General features: G+C 41.6%; 1 protein-coding gene across 1 annotated transcript in view; it reads left to right on the top strand.

Moving 5' to 3' along the window:
* Nucleotides 1-14,770: 14,770 nt before the first annotated feature.
* LOC136576826 (uncharacterized) overlaps nt 14,771-18,166 on the top strand; it is a 228,468-nt gene continuing 225,072 nt past the window's right edge. Inside the window, exon 1 of the mRNA XM_066576408.1 lies at nt 14,771-17,015. Coding sequence (XP_066432505.1) covers nt 15,241-17,015 — 1,775 coding nt within the window. The 5' untranslated portion in view covers nt 14,771-15,240. The remainder of the gene's footprint in view (nt 17,016-18,166) is intronic.

The raw sequence follows: 18,166 nt of genomic DNA, 5'->3' as shown, positions 1-18,166 counted from the left end.
CAAGTAAACTACCGGCTGGCAGAATGTGAGGAAGATGCCACTTTCCATCATTCAGAAACTTTGCTAACTTTACATGTGGATTTACGTGGAAAGCAAAAGTTGCAGAAGTAATTATGCTGTAAGGATGAACTAATCAGACTGACACCTTTTCCCTCTCACAATCAGACATTTCACCAACTATATTCTTTAGGGATCTTTCAAGCAAACTAAGCTGCTGTTTATTATTTAATGATGTGCTGTGAATAATGCAAACTAATTGATTGAAAGCCTTGCTGGATGCAGCCAGCTTAATGTTAGACCAGAAGGTGCAGAGACAGCGATTCACTTTATTAATGACAATACCAAGGATTAACCAAGAGCTTTCTCTGTTCTTCTAACACCACGACTTAATTGCTCACTCAGGACATCACGCTACCTAATAGGCGGCTCTTCTGATAGCGCTTTCATTCCTTCTTCGCCACAGCAGCCTCCGTATATCATATCTTCTTCTATTTGAAATTCCAAACAATCTTCGGATGGGCCAGCTGGTGATTTACATGCAGGGAGCATATTCCTCGGTTTGCTTAACATATTGTGTGAACAATTCATTGAATTTCATTTCTTGAGTCGGTGCAGGGTTTGGGGTTAGAAGAAAATCTCCACGAAGTGTCTGTCAACATATAGCCGGAGTGTAGATATAAATACGGCTCTCCTAGGCCAACCATTTATTATATTTAGATGTAATAAATTATCCTTCCAAATACACTATCCTGCCCAAAGTAATCAGACACCTGAGCAAGAACCAGAAGTACTATTTATTTCCATATGGTAATACTTAGTGGGGCTCCTTTGGACCTAATGAGATTGGATACTCTCCGTGATATACTTTTTACTAACATCTGATACACTTCAGCTGGTATTTCCCTCCATTCATCCTGCAAATGACTGGTGAGTAATCACAAAGAATATGCATCAGATATAATGCAATGGGGGCAAGGGGCGTTGTCATTGGAAACTTGAGCAATGGAAGAACATTCTATGGAGTGAAAAATCATGCTGCTCTATCTTCACATCAGATGGACGTACCCGGGTGTGGAGGATCCTGGAGAACGCCTTTCGCTGAGTGTGTTGTGTCAACAGTTAAGTACGGAGGAGGTTCAGTTATGGTCTGGGGATGTGTTACATGGCATGGTCTCGGTCCGCTGGTTGTAGGGACAAGAACCATGACCACGGAGGTGTACCCTGACATTCTAGACAATAATGTGCTGCTGACAATGTGGTAATACTCTGGGAATGGTCAGCCATACTTCCAACAAGACAACGCAGCTTGTCACGCATCCAACACTGTTTTATGTTGGTTTGAGGATATGGATGTTCCCTGATTGGACTGGCCAGCACAGAGTCCTACTTGAACCTACTGAAGGTCTTTGGGATGAACTGGAATGTTGGGTCAGGAAGTATGAACAGCGCCCATCTTATTTGAGAGAACTCATCAGACATTTGCAGGATGAATGGATGAAAATACCAGCTGAAGTGTATAAGATGTTAGTAAAAAAAAGTATGCCATAAAGAGTATCCAATGTAATTAGGGCTAAAGGAGCCCTAGTAAATATTAGCATATAGAAATAAATACTACTTTTGATTCTTGTTCAGGTGACCAATCACTTTTCATTGGATAGTGTAAGGATAGTGTATACTGTATGGAGTATTGTCAGGAAAATAAGAGCCAAACTCACCTGTGGGCTGCCACTGACCCGCTACCAGCCAGTCGTTCTGCAGGGGCAGGGTTGCCAATTGTCGAGAATTCTAGAACAGTCCATAAGAATAGGGTATTTTTTTTGCAGTGTCCAAGAAAAAAACTGCATGAGTCCTTTCTTGAGGCTGCTAATACTTGAGCTGCTTATTATGACTGTAATTAGCATCATTTTACAGCTCACAGTAAATGCTGGTAATGAGATCATATCAGTTTCTTACCTAGGAACATGCATCACTTATAATCCTTATTATTCAGTATGGTTTTCCAATGTGGCCATAAAAGTTATCTAGAAAAAAGAAAGATGCAGATGGCCACCCTGTGTAGGAGTAGGTTTCCTCAGTAGGAGGTTTCCTATTTAATAGGCACTAATTATGGGGTCCCATCGCCAAAGTCAGAATTGCCCCATTCCTGCTGCCAGCGAGGCGGCTACGTGATGCCAGCTTTTATCCATAGGATTTAGCAGATCAAATGTTATAAATACTGGTCAACTTAAAGCAACCCTCTAGTCTTCAGGTGGTCACAGAAGTGGTTATTGCCACCTTTGTGATTTAGGGATGTAGTTAGGGGCGTGGCTTATCACAATGTAGATTTTTACCTTCATTATTCTAGTAATTGTGCTCCTAGTAGTCTTTCCAATAGTGTCCCCAGTAGTGGCACCAATAGTAATAATGGCCCCAATAGTAATAGTGCTCCCAGTAGTCGCACCAATAGTAATAGTGACCCTGTTAGCAGCCCTATAATAATAGTGCCCCTAGTAGCAGCTCCAATAATACTAGTGCCCCCCAGTATCAGTCCCAATGAATGGTCCCAGTAGTAATAGGACCCCCTCCCCATCTTGAAGCTCCGGCCAGGCAGTAACCCCGCATTATCCAGTATGTAAGGCACTCACTCTCTCTCTTGTTCAGCTAATGCTGCTGTAATCAGAGGCTGTGACCCCGCACCTCTCCCCCATTTCTCCCATGGTGTGGGGTTGCTCAGCCACAGGGGCCCTCAGCTGGCAATTATTTGTTACCCCCCATTAATAGGGCTGGTAAAAAATAAATACTAACACTGGCTTTCGACTTAATTACTGAGCGGGCTGGTGAGTTACTGGCTGGGTGGCAGCCATAATTGCTTCTCATCCTCATTCATGCACTCGGAAGCATCCTTCTGTGGGCTTTCCTAGCAGATTGGGTTCCTCACCTTTTCCTTTTGATATGCCATGAAAGAAAATGTGACTACAAAATTTCAATATCAACTTTTTGAAGTTAAAACGTCACACTATTTTTCGGCTACACCAAGTTTTCACTCTTTTAACCCCTTTCCATCCCATGATATAGATCTACTAGATAAGAAGGATGCTTTTAGGGCTCCTGCACACTGGCGTGGGCAACATTGGGCTGTGGTTCATGGCCCGATATCGCCCTTGCAGGCCTTCTGAAAACCCCTGGATGCGAGGCGTTTTCATATGGAGACAGCCTCGCATCCCTGCGGGGCTGAAGGAATCTTCTGGCGTAGCTGTCACAGCAGCGGCAGGAGATCACGATTTTCTCCCATTGTTTTCAATGGGCCGGCGCTGCTGAAAACAATGGGCGATATCACAAAAAGAAAATACATGCTGCGATTTTTTTTCACGCAGAAGTGAAAACATCGCAAATGAGAATGAAGCAATTGAAAATCATTTGTTTCATAGTCATGCGCTTTAACTCACTCTCACATCGCGAGAAAATTGCGTGATTTTCTCGCCAGTGTAAAGGGGCCCTTGGTTTGAAATGCTTTACATGTACAGCATGTAGATGGTGCAATCTCAGGAACGGGCATCGGCTGTAAATGACAGCTGGGGTCCGACCACAACAGGGATTGGAGAGAAGTACTGCAGTTTATTATCAGAGCGATCACAGGGTCATAGGTTCAAGTCCTATATGAGCTCATATAAGAAAAAAGAAAATAGTGATAAAATATACAAGTAAAATATAATTTTAATAAACCCATTTTGCACAGTTTTCTGTTTTATTGTTAAAAATGTGAAAACAAAACATTTGGTATGGTGGATTCTGTAGTGACCTACATAATAAATTATACAATCTTTTCTCCTGGAAGGCAAACACTGCAAAAAGAAGCACAAACCCCGCCCACAGTCAAAGTACCTTCCAAAAATGCAATAAAATTGATTTAAAAAAGTGGTATAAACAGTGGTGAGTGAAGTTTTCAAAAATCTAAGTTGGTTGGTTTGCTGAATTTCAGCAAAAAGTGCAGTTTAGACAGAATTAGTTCAAACTGAACTGTAATTTCACCAATACCCATGAGACTGGGTATCATAAGAGCCCTGTATAACACTTTTAAGTCACTTAGGAATGTATCTAAGTACTATTGAGCTGTTTAAGGCAAGGTTAATGAAGAAGAAGAAAAAAAAAAAAAGAAGAAAATGAGTAATAAGAGGAAGAAGGAAAAGGAAAAGGAGGAAAGAAAAGAGCAGAGGAAGAGAAAGAATGTGAAAAAAACATTAGGAAGAAGGAATAAGAAGAAGAAGAGGTAGAAGAGTAAGAAGAGGAAGAAGGAAAAGGATTAGCAAGAGGGAGAAGAAACGGAAAAGGAAGAGATAGAAGAGGAAAAAAACAATAGGAAGAAGAGGAAGAAGGAAAAGTAAGAGAAAGAAGAGGAAGAAGGAAAAAGAATAAGAAGAGGAAGAAGTATAAGAAGAAAAGGGATAGGAAAAGTTAAAGGAAGAGGAAGAAAGAAAAAGAGGAAAAATAACAAAAACAAGAAGTATTTTTGGGTTAGTGGGTTCAGCCAAGACAAACCACCTGAGATTTCAGTTCATACCAAACCAAATCAACCCAAAACAGGATTCTACTGTTTTGTTTTGCTGAACATTCGTTCTGATGGATGTGATAGGAGAGCCTGTAGCCCCCTAAGACTATCGGGCTATTTAGAGCTGCAACACCTATGGTTACTCCACTGATAAGGACTAATAAATAGGCTAAAGTGTTACAAAGAGTCCTCCATCTTTCTGATATAACTTAATTTCCCCCTCTTCCATTTGACAGCTGTACACGTAACATTATAACATATTATCTGCCTTGCCACTAGGGGGAGCTTACTGCATGCAGGTTTACCATGTGAGCTCAGTGACTGGGAGCAGTATAAATACATATTTGGTAAGCGCCTCCTAGTGGTGAGTGCTGGCAGACTGCATCAGAGATCAGCAACCAGTGACTTGTGAAGGGGCAGTTTTGACCCCACAACTCCTCTCTTTTATGGACCCTTGAACAAACTCTGCTCTTTTACATCTGTATGTCCATTCTTTAAATAATATTTTTGGGATAAATGAATTTCCTCTGGTCACCAATAGAAAAATATCTGCTTGTGAAAATGTTCTGCGTTTGATGTTTGGACAGAAATGAATAGATAATCCTCCTGGTGTTCTGCCCTTCTAGGAAAAAATGTCCCCTACTCCAGCATACTAGCTGGAGGCAGACAAACTGCGATGTACATTATAGATACCGTCGGCTTAATAAACATATGCCAGGGATTAAATATTCATGATTGCACTTGCAGAGAACTCCAGTCTGTGGAAGACCCCTGCGTTCATAGATTCCCTGGCCAACCATTCCAAAAAATTGAGTATATACATCATAGACTGAAAGAAAAGAGAACGAGCATTGGATCTGCACAGCAATGAGAGATCTGTGACCAGCAGGGAGCAGCAGAGAGCTTGGATTCCACCTTAAGAACAAGCATCAGTGCTCCATGTAACTTGTTAGTGCCTCTCGTGTCACCTCACATCTGATTAATCTTTGCCGATTACTTACTATTGTCATAAGCTCAGATAGATCTTCTTCTGCGGCATTTCCTTTAACCCTTTAAGAGCACAGCTATTTATAATGCAGTCATTTTTTTTTTTTCGTTTCTTTATCACCATGTTCTGAGAGCAGTGACCTTTTATTTGTTTCTTTTTTTGGGAGGGGCGATGATGGAAAGAAAAGGCTTTTCCTCTGTCGTTGATGCTTCATTTATTACAGCGCCCACTAGGCAGATTAAATACTGCATTAGGGTCTAATAGACATAGACAGATGGCAGAGCATGAAGCCTTCCTTAGCACCAGGCTGCCATGGAGCCTTCTCATTCTAACAGCTTAGATGCCGCAGTTGCTACTAGTGCTGAGCAAACTGAAACAGTAGAACCCTGTTTCAGTTCGAACTTTGCTAAGAATTCCGTTTGCCCTAAACCCGAACCTAGGGCGGGTCGTCTCGGCCGAATCCACTAAAAGAACTTCTTCTTCACCTGTTCCCCCTCTCTTCTACTTCTACTTCTTTTTCTTTCTTCTTTGCTCTTTCTTCTTCTTCTTTCTTTGTCTTTCCTCTTTTGTCTTCTTCTCCTCCCCCTTTTCCATCTTTCCCTTTTTCTTTTCACCCTTTTCCTTTTTCTCCTCCTCCTTTTCCTTTTTCTTTTCACACTTTTACTTTTTCTCCTTCTCCTCCTCCTCCTCATTCTTCTTCATCTAAGTGAACTTTTGTAAAGTTTGCTCATTACTAGTCAGTACTAACTGCAGCATTTGAGGAATTAAATATCTGGGATCATCATTATGCCCCATCTTGCCCAGGGTATCAGCTCCAGTAAACAGCTGATACCCACAGTGCATACTGTTGGCATAGTTACTGTGCCTCTACCATCCTCATGCTATACATTGACATCCATTGACGCTAACTACATTGTGCCAGCGCCACAAAGGTACAACAGATGGTGTAAAGGGGTTACTTGGCACTGCAACAAAAATCAAACATTCACAACTAGAGATTAGGAGAATTGTTTTGCCAATAACATCAACTGCACTTCTGCGGGTACAAAGACAACCACTGGCGATGGCTGACTGCTAAAAATGTGTCTCTTTGTGACACCAACACCCCCCCCCCCACCCTATGAGCTGCCTGCTGTGACTAGCAGGTCTCACCTGACACACAGGAGCTCAGCAATGTCTATAGGCTGTAAATAGTGACATTTTGGCATCCAGCTATAGTGAAACCATCTTTGTTCACTTCTTGCCAAGTCTTGAAAATGACCCTATTTTGACTCGAACTGCCGTAACAGTTCGTTCATCTGTATTCACTCCATGTCTAAGCCTTAACTCGTCTCCACTGTGCAAGTCGGCATAGTTAATAGGTTGACTTAATCACACAAGCAATAGAGAGGCCAGGAGGGTGTCCTGTGGCGCAGTCTGTAGAGAAGGGAGAGATAAACGAATAAGGACCCCAGCCTGGCCAAACAATGTCTGCACTGACAGATAACACTACAATTAACTCCACTGAAAGTAAAAGACTTGAATGGAAATTTACATCACAGGAAAACATGGCTAACTTGAAATCAGAGTCATATGACATGTAAGAAGTAAGCGATGGTGTCTGTATGGGTGGTCAAGAAGTGGATATTTGTGTAGGATTGGTGGGAGGAGTAAAGATTAGAGATAAGTTGGGAGAAATAGCAAAAAAAGAATGTTGCTTTAGCTGTATATAATGCTAAACAACAAAAATATAAGTGTGCTGCCTCAAACCACCACTAGAGGCAGCTCACTGTATATAGAACATATGCAGTAAGCTCCAAAGCTCCCTCTAGTGGCAACTGTAGGCAGCCAGAATTTTATTATTTATCTATGCCAGTGTTTCCCAACTCCAGTCCTCAGGGACCACCAACAGGTCATGTTTTCAGAATTTCCTCAGTATTGCACAGGTGATGTAATTATTGTCAGTGCCTCAGACATTGCCACAGGTGTTCTTAGTATAGGATGTCTTGAAAACATGACCCATTGGTGTGCCTTGAGGGCTGGAGTTGGGAAACGCTGATTTATGCCTAATCACAACTGTGGAAGAAATATTTGCATGTATTTGTAAGGGGAGAGGTTGAGATGGACCACTTACAAGCATGATCTACACCCCTTATCCAGGTATATATCTGAAGTGGACTTTATGACTGTGTACTAGTCTGCAATTGTTCCCGTGAGGTTAACTTGGACTAGTTCTGTAAAGTTATGTACTGCACTGTTTGTCATAGTGGGCTGTAACTACTTTACTTTGCAGGTGCTCTGCCGCTTTAATAGTTCACTACTGGTTATCATACTTGTGTATAGCTACAGGTGGGATCCTGAGTTGCACTGATCTCTGGTCAGGGGTATGGATGCTGGAGCTTGGTGCTGCACAGGGTCCATTGAGGGCAGAGGCACAGACTATAATGGAGGCTGCTCTGTGCATCTTGGGGAGTTGTGACATACTTAGCAATTCAGTACAAGTATAAAGTGAGGCAATGAATGGCTACATGGGACTGGCAGAGAGGTCATTCCAAGTTACTGCTGTATGTCTGCCTCTTTACTGTGCTGTCCTCGACTATGGCACAGCAATAAGGGTCAAGGGCCATGCACAGGACTGACCCTCTTACATTTTTCAGGATTTTATGCCTCTGTGAATCTTCATGCTGCATCACATAGATAAAAGGAGACATGATTGCTCTGGTCTATCCATGGTTCTCTAACATCACTGTCAACCTAATCAATGGTTATATATGGATATTCTTCTTTTAGTATGAATACTTCGTTCACCTGAAGGGGTCATTCATCCTGTCACTTAAGTAGCAATTGGGGTGGAGTGTAAATTTCAGCAAGTGCTTAATTCTCCTACAGCACCCCCATAGGAGAAATTAAGTATTACACTTCTCTCTATGATCAGTGAGCTGTCTGGGTGTCATGGACTTTCTAGATCCTTCAGAATTAGACAAACTCATTGTAGTCATTTTCTGCTCTGGATAATGGATTGGGGCATTATATATAATACCCCCTTTCCTTTTTTTTAAATAATTTCCTAATTAAGATACTTAAGAGGATTATCTTGTGCCAGAAAATTCCATTCCATTGTGTACATTGGTTACTAATAGACCTCTGCTTATTGTAGTGCAACATTTTCCTATTTCAGAGCACAGTCTTGTGTTCCTGGAGGTTCTGTAGTTTCTTTCCCTTTGATGATGCATTAACAAAGGTTCACATGACCAAGAGAAGTCTACCCCGCTAGGGGGCTTGAACTGCAGATCCTGACTCCTTCTTCCACTGTGATGCTTCAGTGTTGGATTTTTTCAGGGATTACTCTGGTGGCCATTATGGAGTCACAAAGGAATTTTTTCCTCCATAGGAGCTAATTGGCTTGCGGTTTTTTTTTGCCTTTATCTGGACTGACAAGGGGGAGGTTAAAACAGGCTGAACTATAGAGGGACATATATCTTCATTCAGCCTAAACTATGTTAATATGTATATAAGCCATACAGAAACGGAGGGGTGGGCAAAGATATAGGAACAAGAGGAAAGAAGGATATGATGGGACGTATAGCGTTAAGTATGTGCAACAAGTCCTCATACTTGGAAGTTTGTGAACGGCACTAGTGTTTTACAGGGGAGCAATAAGTACCACATTACAAGTAACCATATCTTGAAGGGTTTTTTGGGGGATGAAAAAAATGTATGTGTAGGATATGGTCTAAAATAAGGACATGTGTTAGGAAGGGTATCATCTCTTCTTAAGGAGAGCACCTAGAAGGTGTGTGAGGAGACACCTAAAAGGTGAGTAAGATGACTTATAATTCTATGCTTGCTTCTCTGGGAAATATGCAACTAAAAAGTTGTAACAGTACCTCTGCAGTGCCACCTATTGGAAGGCAGCATATCTACAAAATAAAGGCCAGACACTTTATACAAGTCTTCATTACAATACTTGGGAATTGAAAACCAAAAGCAAGAAAACCATACACAGGCAGCTGTTTCGGGAGTTTGCATCTTACTAACGTGCAGTAGGTTTCTGGCTTTGCTAATGAGAGACCTAGTCACCTCACTAACTTTCTAGATGTCTCCTCACAGACCGTCTAGTTGCTCTAAAGGAGAGATGATACCCTTCCTGATCCACGTCATAAGCCTCTCACTAGCCAAATCAGAAACCTACTGCACACTGTTTTCTGGAACAGCTGTCTGTGTATGGTATTCTGACTTTTGTTTTTCAATTCCCAATCATTGATATAAAGACTTGTATAAAGAATCTGATATTGATTTGCAGAAATGCTGCCTTCCAATAGGTGGTGCTGCAGAGGTATTGTTACATCTTCCTTACTTGCATAAAGACATGTGGCATGCTCACCTCCTTAAGTGGCCCCCCCATCCAACATAAGAGCCCTATTAACTGCTACAGCTGACACATGCTGTTCATTGTGCATGTGACCACTCAGCCAATCACAGGCTTTCATAGTCACATGCCATTCTTGGCACAATCACTGCTGAAGCTTGGCTAAATAGTCATGCGCATAATGAATGTCATGTGACCACAGCTGCTTCACTTGGGATCGAAGCGACAGGGATCGGGGCTCTTACATTGGATGGGGACTACTTAAGGTGGTGATTATGTCTTATTTCTTTATTTTACACTATACCCTGCCCATAAAATTATGATTGTGGCCCCATGAAACCCCTTTAATGCGTGTACATGTATTTCTGAGATTTTTGCAGTCCCCAGGTAACCCCTGTAATACTGGAAACCCCTTGAACTGTGTATGCAAATACATGATACGCTCACTTCTATAAAAGCTCATTCACACAGGCATATTTTTGGCCCATATTACGTGCGTATGTTTTATTTTGCATTGTGATATTCTGACCTATGCTCTTCATGTGCGCATTGTACGTACATGAAATAAATGACAGCATGTCCTATTTTGATCCATATCATAGATTAAAATCACCCATGTAAAACAATGGGTATTCACTGTATCTTGCATTTTTTACAGCGGCTGCATCGCGGCCAAAAATCGCATCAATGAAGAATAGCCACAACTGAGTCCTGAGATTAATTAGCATTTCCTCATCCATCCATAGAAGTCTATGGGAGTTTCTAGCTTTTTCGTCAATAGATAGGTTAAGATCTATCTTTCGATGCAGCGTGAAAAATCGGTAGCGGATTTCACATTTTGACGGCACGATTTTTTTCACGCTCCCAAAAATGAATGCATTGGAATTCAATGCTTCACATGGTCATGATTTTCGTCCGACGTTTTATCGCAGCGTAAAAACGCTTGTGTGAATGAGGCCAAAGACAGATACAAATGCCCAAGGGTCCCAATTCGTTTTAAATTGTGCTGAAAGTGACGGCTCCTTTAATGATATGCATTCTTTCATTTTATTCAAACCCTATCCAAAATCTTTTCCCAAAGGTTCTCCTATCCAATGCTGCAAATATGTGTTCCATCACTATGAATGGGGAATGGTGGGTGGGTGGGGGGGTTGGGTTGTGTGTTTTTTTTAAGAATTTACCACTGTAATATGCTGATAGCATTTGTTGCATGGCCTATAGAGCTATATTAGTTTCCTTTCTCCAGGCTTTCAGCATGCAAGGTCATTCTAGACCAATTTTGATACTGTTTCTGCTCAATGCACAGATCCCTAAACAGGTCATAATCCATGTGTTTGTAGAGGGAAGAATAAACAGTAAATCTCAGGGAAAACATTCCATGGCATATATACGGCTAATACAATTTTCTCTTCTAACGCTTCCTATTCCTATCTGGGTTATAAAATGGAATGTGTAATTTCCAGCTAAACAAGTGAAGACACAATAGAGTCACAAATGCAGAATTATCTTCTTATTTGGAAAAGCTTCACTGTACAAAAGAGAATATCTGGTCCTGGAAAATGGAGAACTGGAACTGTTAGAAATCCTTTTTGAATGCTGTTTTCAAAACATCCACATAGGTTTATTTTTATTTAACGCCTTCCCATACTTTCACACAACTGTTAGGAATAGGCTACCATGTATGTACATGAGCAATAAAAGTCTATCTGGCCATTATATGACATGTACTTTATATGACATTTTTCACAAGTATTCCCCTCTGCAGGCCATAGCTCTAATTTTCAATTCTTTCTGAGCAGGTGGGTGTAGACTAGCTACTATAATGTCTCCATGCACTCCCGATGGAGAACCCTGGAAATTCTGTTCCCTAACTTTCTGTAGCACACACAGAAAAATATCAGCATCATGGAGAACAGTATTCAGCAGCAATAAGCAGTGCAGATGTGATTTCAGTAGTTATGAGGCAGTAAACACTTACTATAAACTGCTGCAGCATTACTGTGTGAGTTTCTCTATTTTTCTCATTCTGCAACAGCTTCTTCCTTCCTCCTCTCCACTCAGCAGACTTCTATGGGCAGCATGAAACAACACCCCATCTTCTTGTTCTCTGTCCTCTTATCTCTTTTGCTAGAGACGGATTACACTTGACAACAGGCAGTGGACAGCAAATGAGAAGAAAGGGAAACCACTGGACCCCCTATTTAATGTGAAGTTTCAACTTCTGTAACTCTTTAAAATGTCAGTTATTAGAGAATATAGACTGTACCCACTTTTACTTGAGAAATACACAAAGATGGAGCCTTGTCCCTGTCAGTCAGCTAATGAGAGCAGAAGGGCTCTTCTCACAATGCTTCACCTATGTTCTTGGATACAGCCTCTAATGACAGGGGTGCTTTAAAATATATGCTAGAGAATTGTCTAAGTAACAATTTGTAACAATTGGAGTCAAGACTTTTCACTATGATAGCATTCTTATAACAATCGGCAGCAGGCAAACAAATTTTATAACAAGCATAAGCATATTCCCATCAGTCTGAACTTCACTGACAGGCCACACTTGTAAATAAAAGGCCATTTACAATACTATCTCCTATTTATTCGATTCAGGAGCAGCTGATCTATTTATTCTTAATTCATCTTAGCTCAACTGTATCTACAGACTGCAGCTAACATTGGCAGTTGTTTCATTCCTGTGCCAGACATAACTTTTTGCACTAGTCCGGCATCCATAGTCAGGCAGAAAAACGCTGCATGCAACGTTTTTCTCTCCAGCACAGAAAGACATCTGACATCACAGCTGATGCATTGGATGCCATGAACAGGCCTATAGAAAGCTATGAAATCAGTTCTAGCATCATTTTCCCTCCAGCATCTCACTACCATGTCAGAGGGGGGAAAGAATGGATGATCCAATATATAGTAATAAGCCTTTAGCTGCAAATGGAAGTCTGAGATAGTCTGAAATTTACCTTTTTTTATCATTAATGGCTCAAGCTGCGGCTCTGATCCTCTCCCATATTTTATACTGCAGCTCAGTTAGTTCAGACTGGCTGCTGTAGAGAAGCACAAGCTCTCCTCAACTTTACCAAGAATTTATTATATGGAGAGTTCACTTTATTGGAACTACAAGCAACTAACTCAGCAGTGCATAGAAAAGTGTTAGGTTATGGCTTTATACTATAAGGAACAACTGAGCTTTGATATGGTCTAGGACATAGACTTCAAACGTCAACCACTGATCTCTGTCCTGGGTTCATGTGGACCTGATTGCTAATTTTTGGACTATGATTTAGGGAAGGTGCTTGATCTACAGAAAAACTAGTGCAAAGATTGCTTCAATATCCAAGAACAGTGCTGAGGACAAAATTTAAACACCATGTACAACATATCTAATATAAAGCTATACATGCAAACTGCAATTTAAAGGTTTTTTTGAGATCAGAAAAATTATCTGATTTCCCAACTCTTGTCTATGGCTTGTGCCTAGTACTGCAGGTTGGAACTACTCATGAGAATATCGGAAAACCAGGAATACTGTATGGGCAAGACTGGAGTCAGTTTCTGCGCAAACAATCACACAGTTTTTTTTAAAGGGTTTTTCCAGTTGAAATTAACTTTTTAAATATACAGCAAAATGGGTTAAAACAACAAAATAAATGGTACTTACCTGTCCTCAGTGCTGGTAGGCACGAATCAGAGGCAGCAGCATCACCATTCAGAATTTCTGGCATCATGGCACCCAGGATGTGAAGGCTGATGCCAGGAGAACTGGTGGTGATGCTGTGGCCTCTGATTGACAGGCGGCGGTTGCCTGATTTCTGCTATTAACAGAGATCCTGTGAATCACTGGGCTGCAGAGCTGGATCACAGGCACTAAGGGCAGGTAAGTACTGTTTATTTTATTGTTTTAATCCATTTAATTTTATATTTAAAAATGTAACTTTAACTGGACAAGCCCTTTAAATCTCATATAATCTCTTTAAAGTGGTTTTCCCAATAATTTTAAACATTGCTGGCAGTGGTGACATGTTTGTATCCATCTGTGACAGCTGAAGCCATATACAAGGAATAATGGTTACATGAGTGGTAATGGAAGTACATTCTCTGTAGGCAGCAGGGGAGGTGGGCATATTATCAGCCCAAAAACAGAGGTTGGAAAGCTCCTTTAAGCCATAGCTATATAATATTATACTATTATTATTATTATTATTGAACCTCTAATCTGTAAATTCAATGGCACATAAAGAACTACATACATGTATACTAAAGCAATTGCTTCCAGCAAGACATTATTGCAGACAATAAACCATCTAATATGAAGCTGATCATAAAACAATGTAAAACTGACAAGATTAATAACAATTATGCAAATGTGTTATCTAATGAAAAACTTCAGAGTTCCTCATCATGCACCATTAGTCATGTTGCCACATTCATGAGTTCATTAAAGAATTGCAACAATCAAAGTCTTAGAATGTGATAAATTGTCTAAAAACTACAGAATTGCAGTCCCTAATTTGCAATACCATAAATGCGACATTACTGTCCATACTGCAAAAACCTCCTTATAGAACTTCACATGTTGCAAAACATTCAAAACAAATAACACAAAATAGTAAATAAAGTAACAAAACACTGCAGAACTTTGTAACATCACATCCTCCAGGTGTTGCAGTGGTCGGTGCCATTGCAAGATCTTGCTTGATATGTTGCAAGTAAATGTCGGGAACGATCCGCCTCTTCTCTTTCTTCCCCCTTTAGGCTGATTGTAGACTCTGTACACGGCGCAGTGCCTGTCTCATTCGCAGCACAAGTGGCCAGTGATAGGAGGCAGGTGAGGGTGGCACATAGACACATAGGTGGGCGAGACTCTGAGGCATAAGGCGGCGCTTGCTTGGTGCCTCCTGCAGAGCTGATCCGGACCTACAGACGCCTCTTCCTCGATTTAAAGTTGCTGCTGCTGTTCAGACAACGGGGCTTTTCTGCAACAGGCGAGGTGACAGCAAGCAGCTCCTGATGCACTGAGGATATGCTGCAATGCAAACCTATCATTAGGAACCAGTGGAGCACTATCTGTTGTGGATACAGTCGTCGGTGATGTCTCCTCTCCTTATCTGTGGTTTGCAGCCTCGGCACTGGAACTTGCATGTGAAGAAGCTTTGGGCTTGGAGGTGGGGGAGCAAGATACGTTGAAAGTCTTACAGCAAGTCTTGCAGCTCTCAATGCTAATTGCACTAAGTTTCTTTGCACCTTGACATCTGGACTGCAGTTTGCATCCCCCCTTCAGACATTTCCTCTTGCAGGGGCTGTTTCTTCAGGCGGCTCCATGCACGATTTCGGCTGAAACCATGTCTTGTGGTCTGGGGCTGGCGATCAGCGATGGCCCCGTGGTGGCCAGGTACTTCCCTGTTCTCCATTAAGGCTCCTCGGAAACTTGTGTTCCTGTTCACACTGTCCTTATCTGTCACTTACCTCTTCTATAGTCTGCTCAGCTGCTACAGTTCACTGCAGTTCCCATTGCAGGACGCTGGGATCTATTTGCAGCCAGACTCTGGGGTCAGTCCTGTGGATGCTATCAGAACAGCTTCTTTAAAACCCGACACCAGCAGCAATCAAGATATATTCATCCCAGAGTCCTTGTCATCGTCTCCTAAGAGCCGGGCTGTGACTCAGAATAGCAAAAGTAGCAGCAGCCTGGACTCCTATGTGCCACCTAGCACTGGCATCAGCAGCAGCAGTGATAGGAATGGGAACATTGCTTTAAATGCTGATCTGGAATCTAGATCTAAGAAATCCTCTGGAGGCGTCAGTGTTCCCTTATCTGCTTCAGCAGTTGTGGAATTAAGTAATTCTGTGCACTCAGTCTCTTCTGCAAGTTTTAGCAGGATCAGGACCTTAAATACTGTTCTACAACCCGGGTGGCCTACTGTAAGGAGCAGCTCTCCATTGCAATCAGTGACTCAGAGACTTGGCTCACTTGACACTCAAAAGCACAGAGCACTTGACCCTGTAGAATCCACAAGGAAAAGTAGCCAGGACCTTTCTCAGATTCCCTCCACTGCTGTCAGTGTTAGCACCTTGGACAGTACACCCATCCTAAGCTCCGAGGAGTTTAGCACCTTGGAAAGTGCTCCTATTGAAACAGGTGAGAGAGATAGCACCTTCAACAGCATCCCCATTGTAATTGCACAGGGGTTCAGCACAGTGAACAGTGCCCCCATTGCAACCGCACAGGGGTTCAGCATTGTGGACAGGGCCCCCATTGTAACAGAACAAGGGTTCAGCACTGTGGACAGTGCCCCCATTGAAGCAGCTGAGAAATTTAGCACCTTGGACAACGCTCCCATTCTAACATCCCGGGAGTTCAGCGCCTTGGACAGCGCTCCGATTGCAACAACACAGGGGTATAGCACGGTGGAGAGCTCTCCTATTGTAACAGCACATAGGTCCAGCACCCTGGACAGCGCACCAATTTCCGCCTCTTCCCAAGATTTCAGCACCTTGGACAGTGCTTCCATCATTTCCTCAGCTCAAGGGTTCGGCCCCTTGGACAGTGCAAGGAAAATCCATCGTTCCCATGATACAGAGGATGACATTTCACTCCAGGGATCGGATAAGGTGAATAAGGAATCCTACAAGCAAACCTTCAGCATCAGCACTGACAGCACAGCTCTCCCCAGCGTGTCTCCCAGACTGAATGACTTCAGTACTGCTGACACTGCTCCAATTCATAAAAGTAATCACCATACCTACATGACTAGAGATACTTATTCTAGATTATTTAGTCCAGGAGAGACCACAAGACACTCGGATTTTACAGGGAATGATATGCATACACCCCTAAAAGGGATCTCTACCTGGGATAGAACTCCATTAGCTGCCACTGAAATGATCCCTGAAGCTCACACTGGGTATTTAGAGCGAGAGGCTCAGGAATCCAGCACTACAGAGGACGAGCTCAGCCGTAGACTGTCGGTCAACAGTACTATAGAGTATGGAGAAAAAAAACTGCCTCAGGCAATTATTATTGGGGTGAAAAAAGGGGGCACCCGTGCTTTGCTGGAAGCTTTAAGAGCCCATCCTGATGTCAGGGCAGTTGGCGTAGAGCCTCATTTCTTTGATAGGAACTATGAGAAAGGGCTGGAATGGTACCGGTAAGTTCCTTACGATTGCAGAGCTCATAGTCTTAACTGTAGCCTCCCCAAAGCAGCTGGGAATGGCTAAGTGCTACATTAAAGCATCAGAGTGGATGCAAACACAATAAGAAGCCTGCTATACTATTGATTTCTTATTATATACCTCATTCTAATTGTGTATGGTCTTGATGTGTATAGGAATCCTAATGTATGAGAGATCTTCTTCAGTTTGCCAGGCTATTTTGGAGAATGCAGATAAGGTTGACTATCTGGTAGCTGCTATGACATGTGATTTTTGCTGTACATTTCTGATGTGTATTCATTGTACTTATAGACTTGTGGCAAGTAAATTATAGTTCCCTGTGACATGAGTTTCCCAGCTATAAGGCACTAATGTTTAACCAACAACCAGCTTTGAATGCAATAGTAAGGGTTAAGTATAGGGTCAAGCGTACCCAGATGCTATAGAATTTTTAAGCACTTATTGGACCTATGTTCATATGGGTCAGCTGCATCTATAATCAGATTAACAGTATCCTTTATCAGAGCAGTCTGGTATCTGGAATGCATAAGTAAATGAACTCCTGTACAGTATTTTGGTCACTAGAATAATGTATTTGATGATTTTTAAAGCTTTACATAAGGATATATCAACCACAACTTTCAGTATATATTTATAGCTATAGCTCTCCTTTAGTAAATTATTCATTAGCATTATACATTGCGCTATAATATGTATAGAGGAGGCAGGTATAATACAAATCCCATTGCTATACTCCACTTTATGATTCTTATGTAAGTTATCTATTGATCTGGAACTGTTGCAATGTTTTTGAGTGTAACTATTCTCCAGTAGTAGATTCACATTAACTAGTGGTCAGAAGTGACAACCACTGGTATAGTTCATACTACAAACAACCCAGATGCAGCATGTAACTCCTATGTTCAAAATGACTTGCAAATAGTGTATCAGCATTGTATTATATCAACTATAGTCAAAAACATGTTTGCTGATATATTTACCCCATACTGCAGACTGCTAGCTACTCCAATCTATATATATATGATATTATATATGGTTATTGATCAATATAATATTGCAAAAGTATTAGACAGGTGTGGAAAAAAATGCTGCAAAGTAAGAATGCTTTCAAAAATAGAATCAAAAT

Source organism: Eleutherodactylus coqui, chromosome 8 (assembly GCF_035609145.1).
Source record: "Eleutherodactylus coqui strain aEleCoq1 chromosome 8, aEleCoq1.hap1, whole genome shotgun sequence".
Lineage (NCBI taxonomy): Eukaryota > Metazoa > Chordata > Amphibia > Anura > Eleutherodactylidae > Eleutherodactylus > Eleutherodactylus coqui.
The sequence above is the reverse complement of the archived record's forward strand: the minus strand, read 5'-3'. Positions and strand labels throughout refer to the sequence as shown.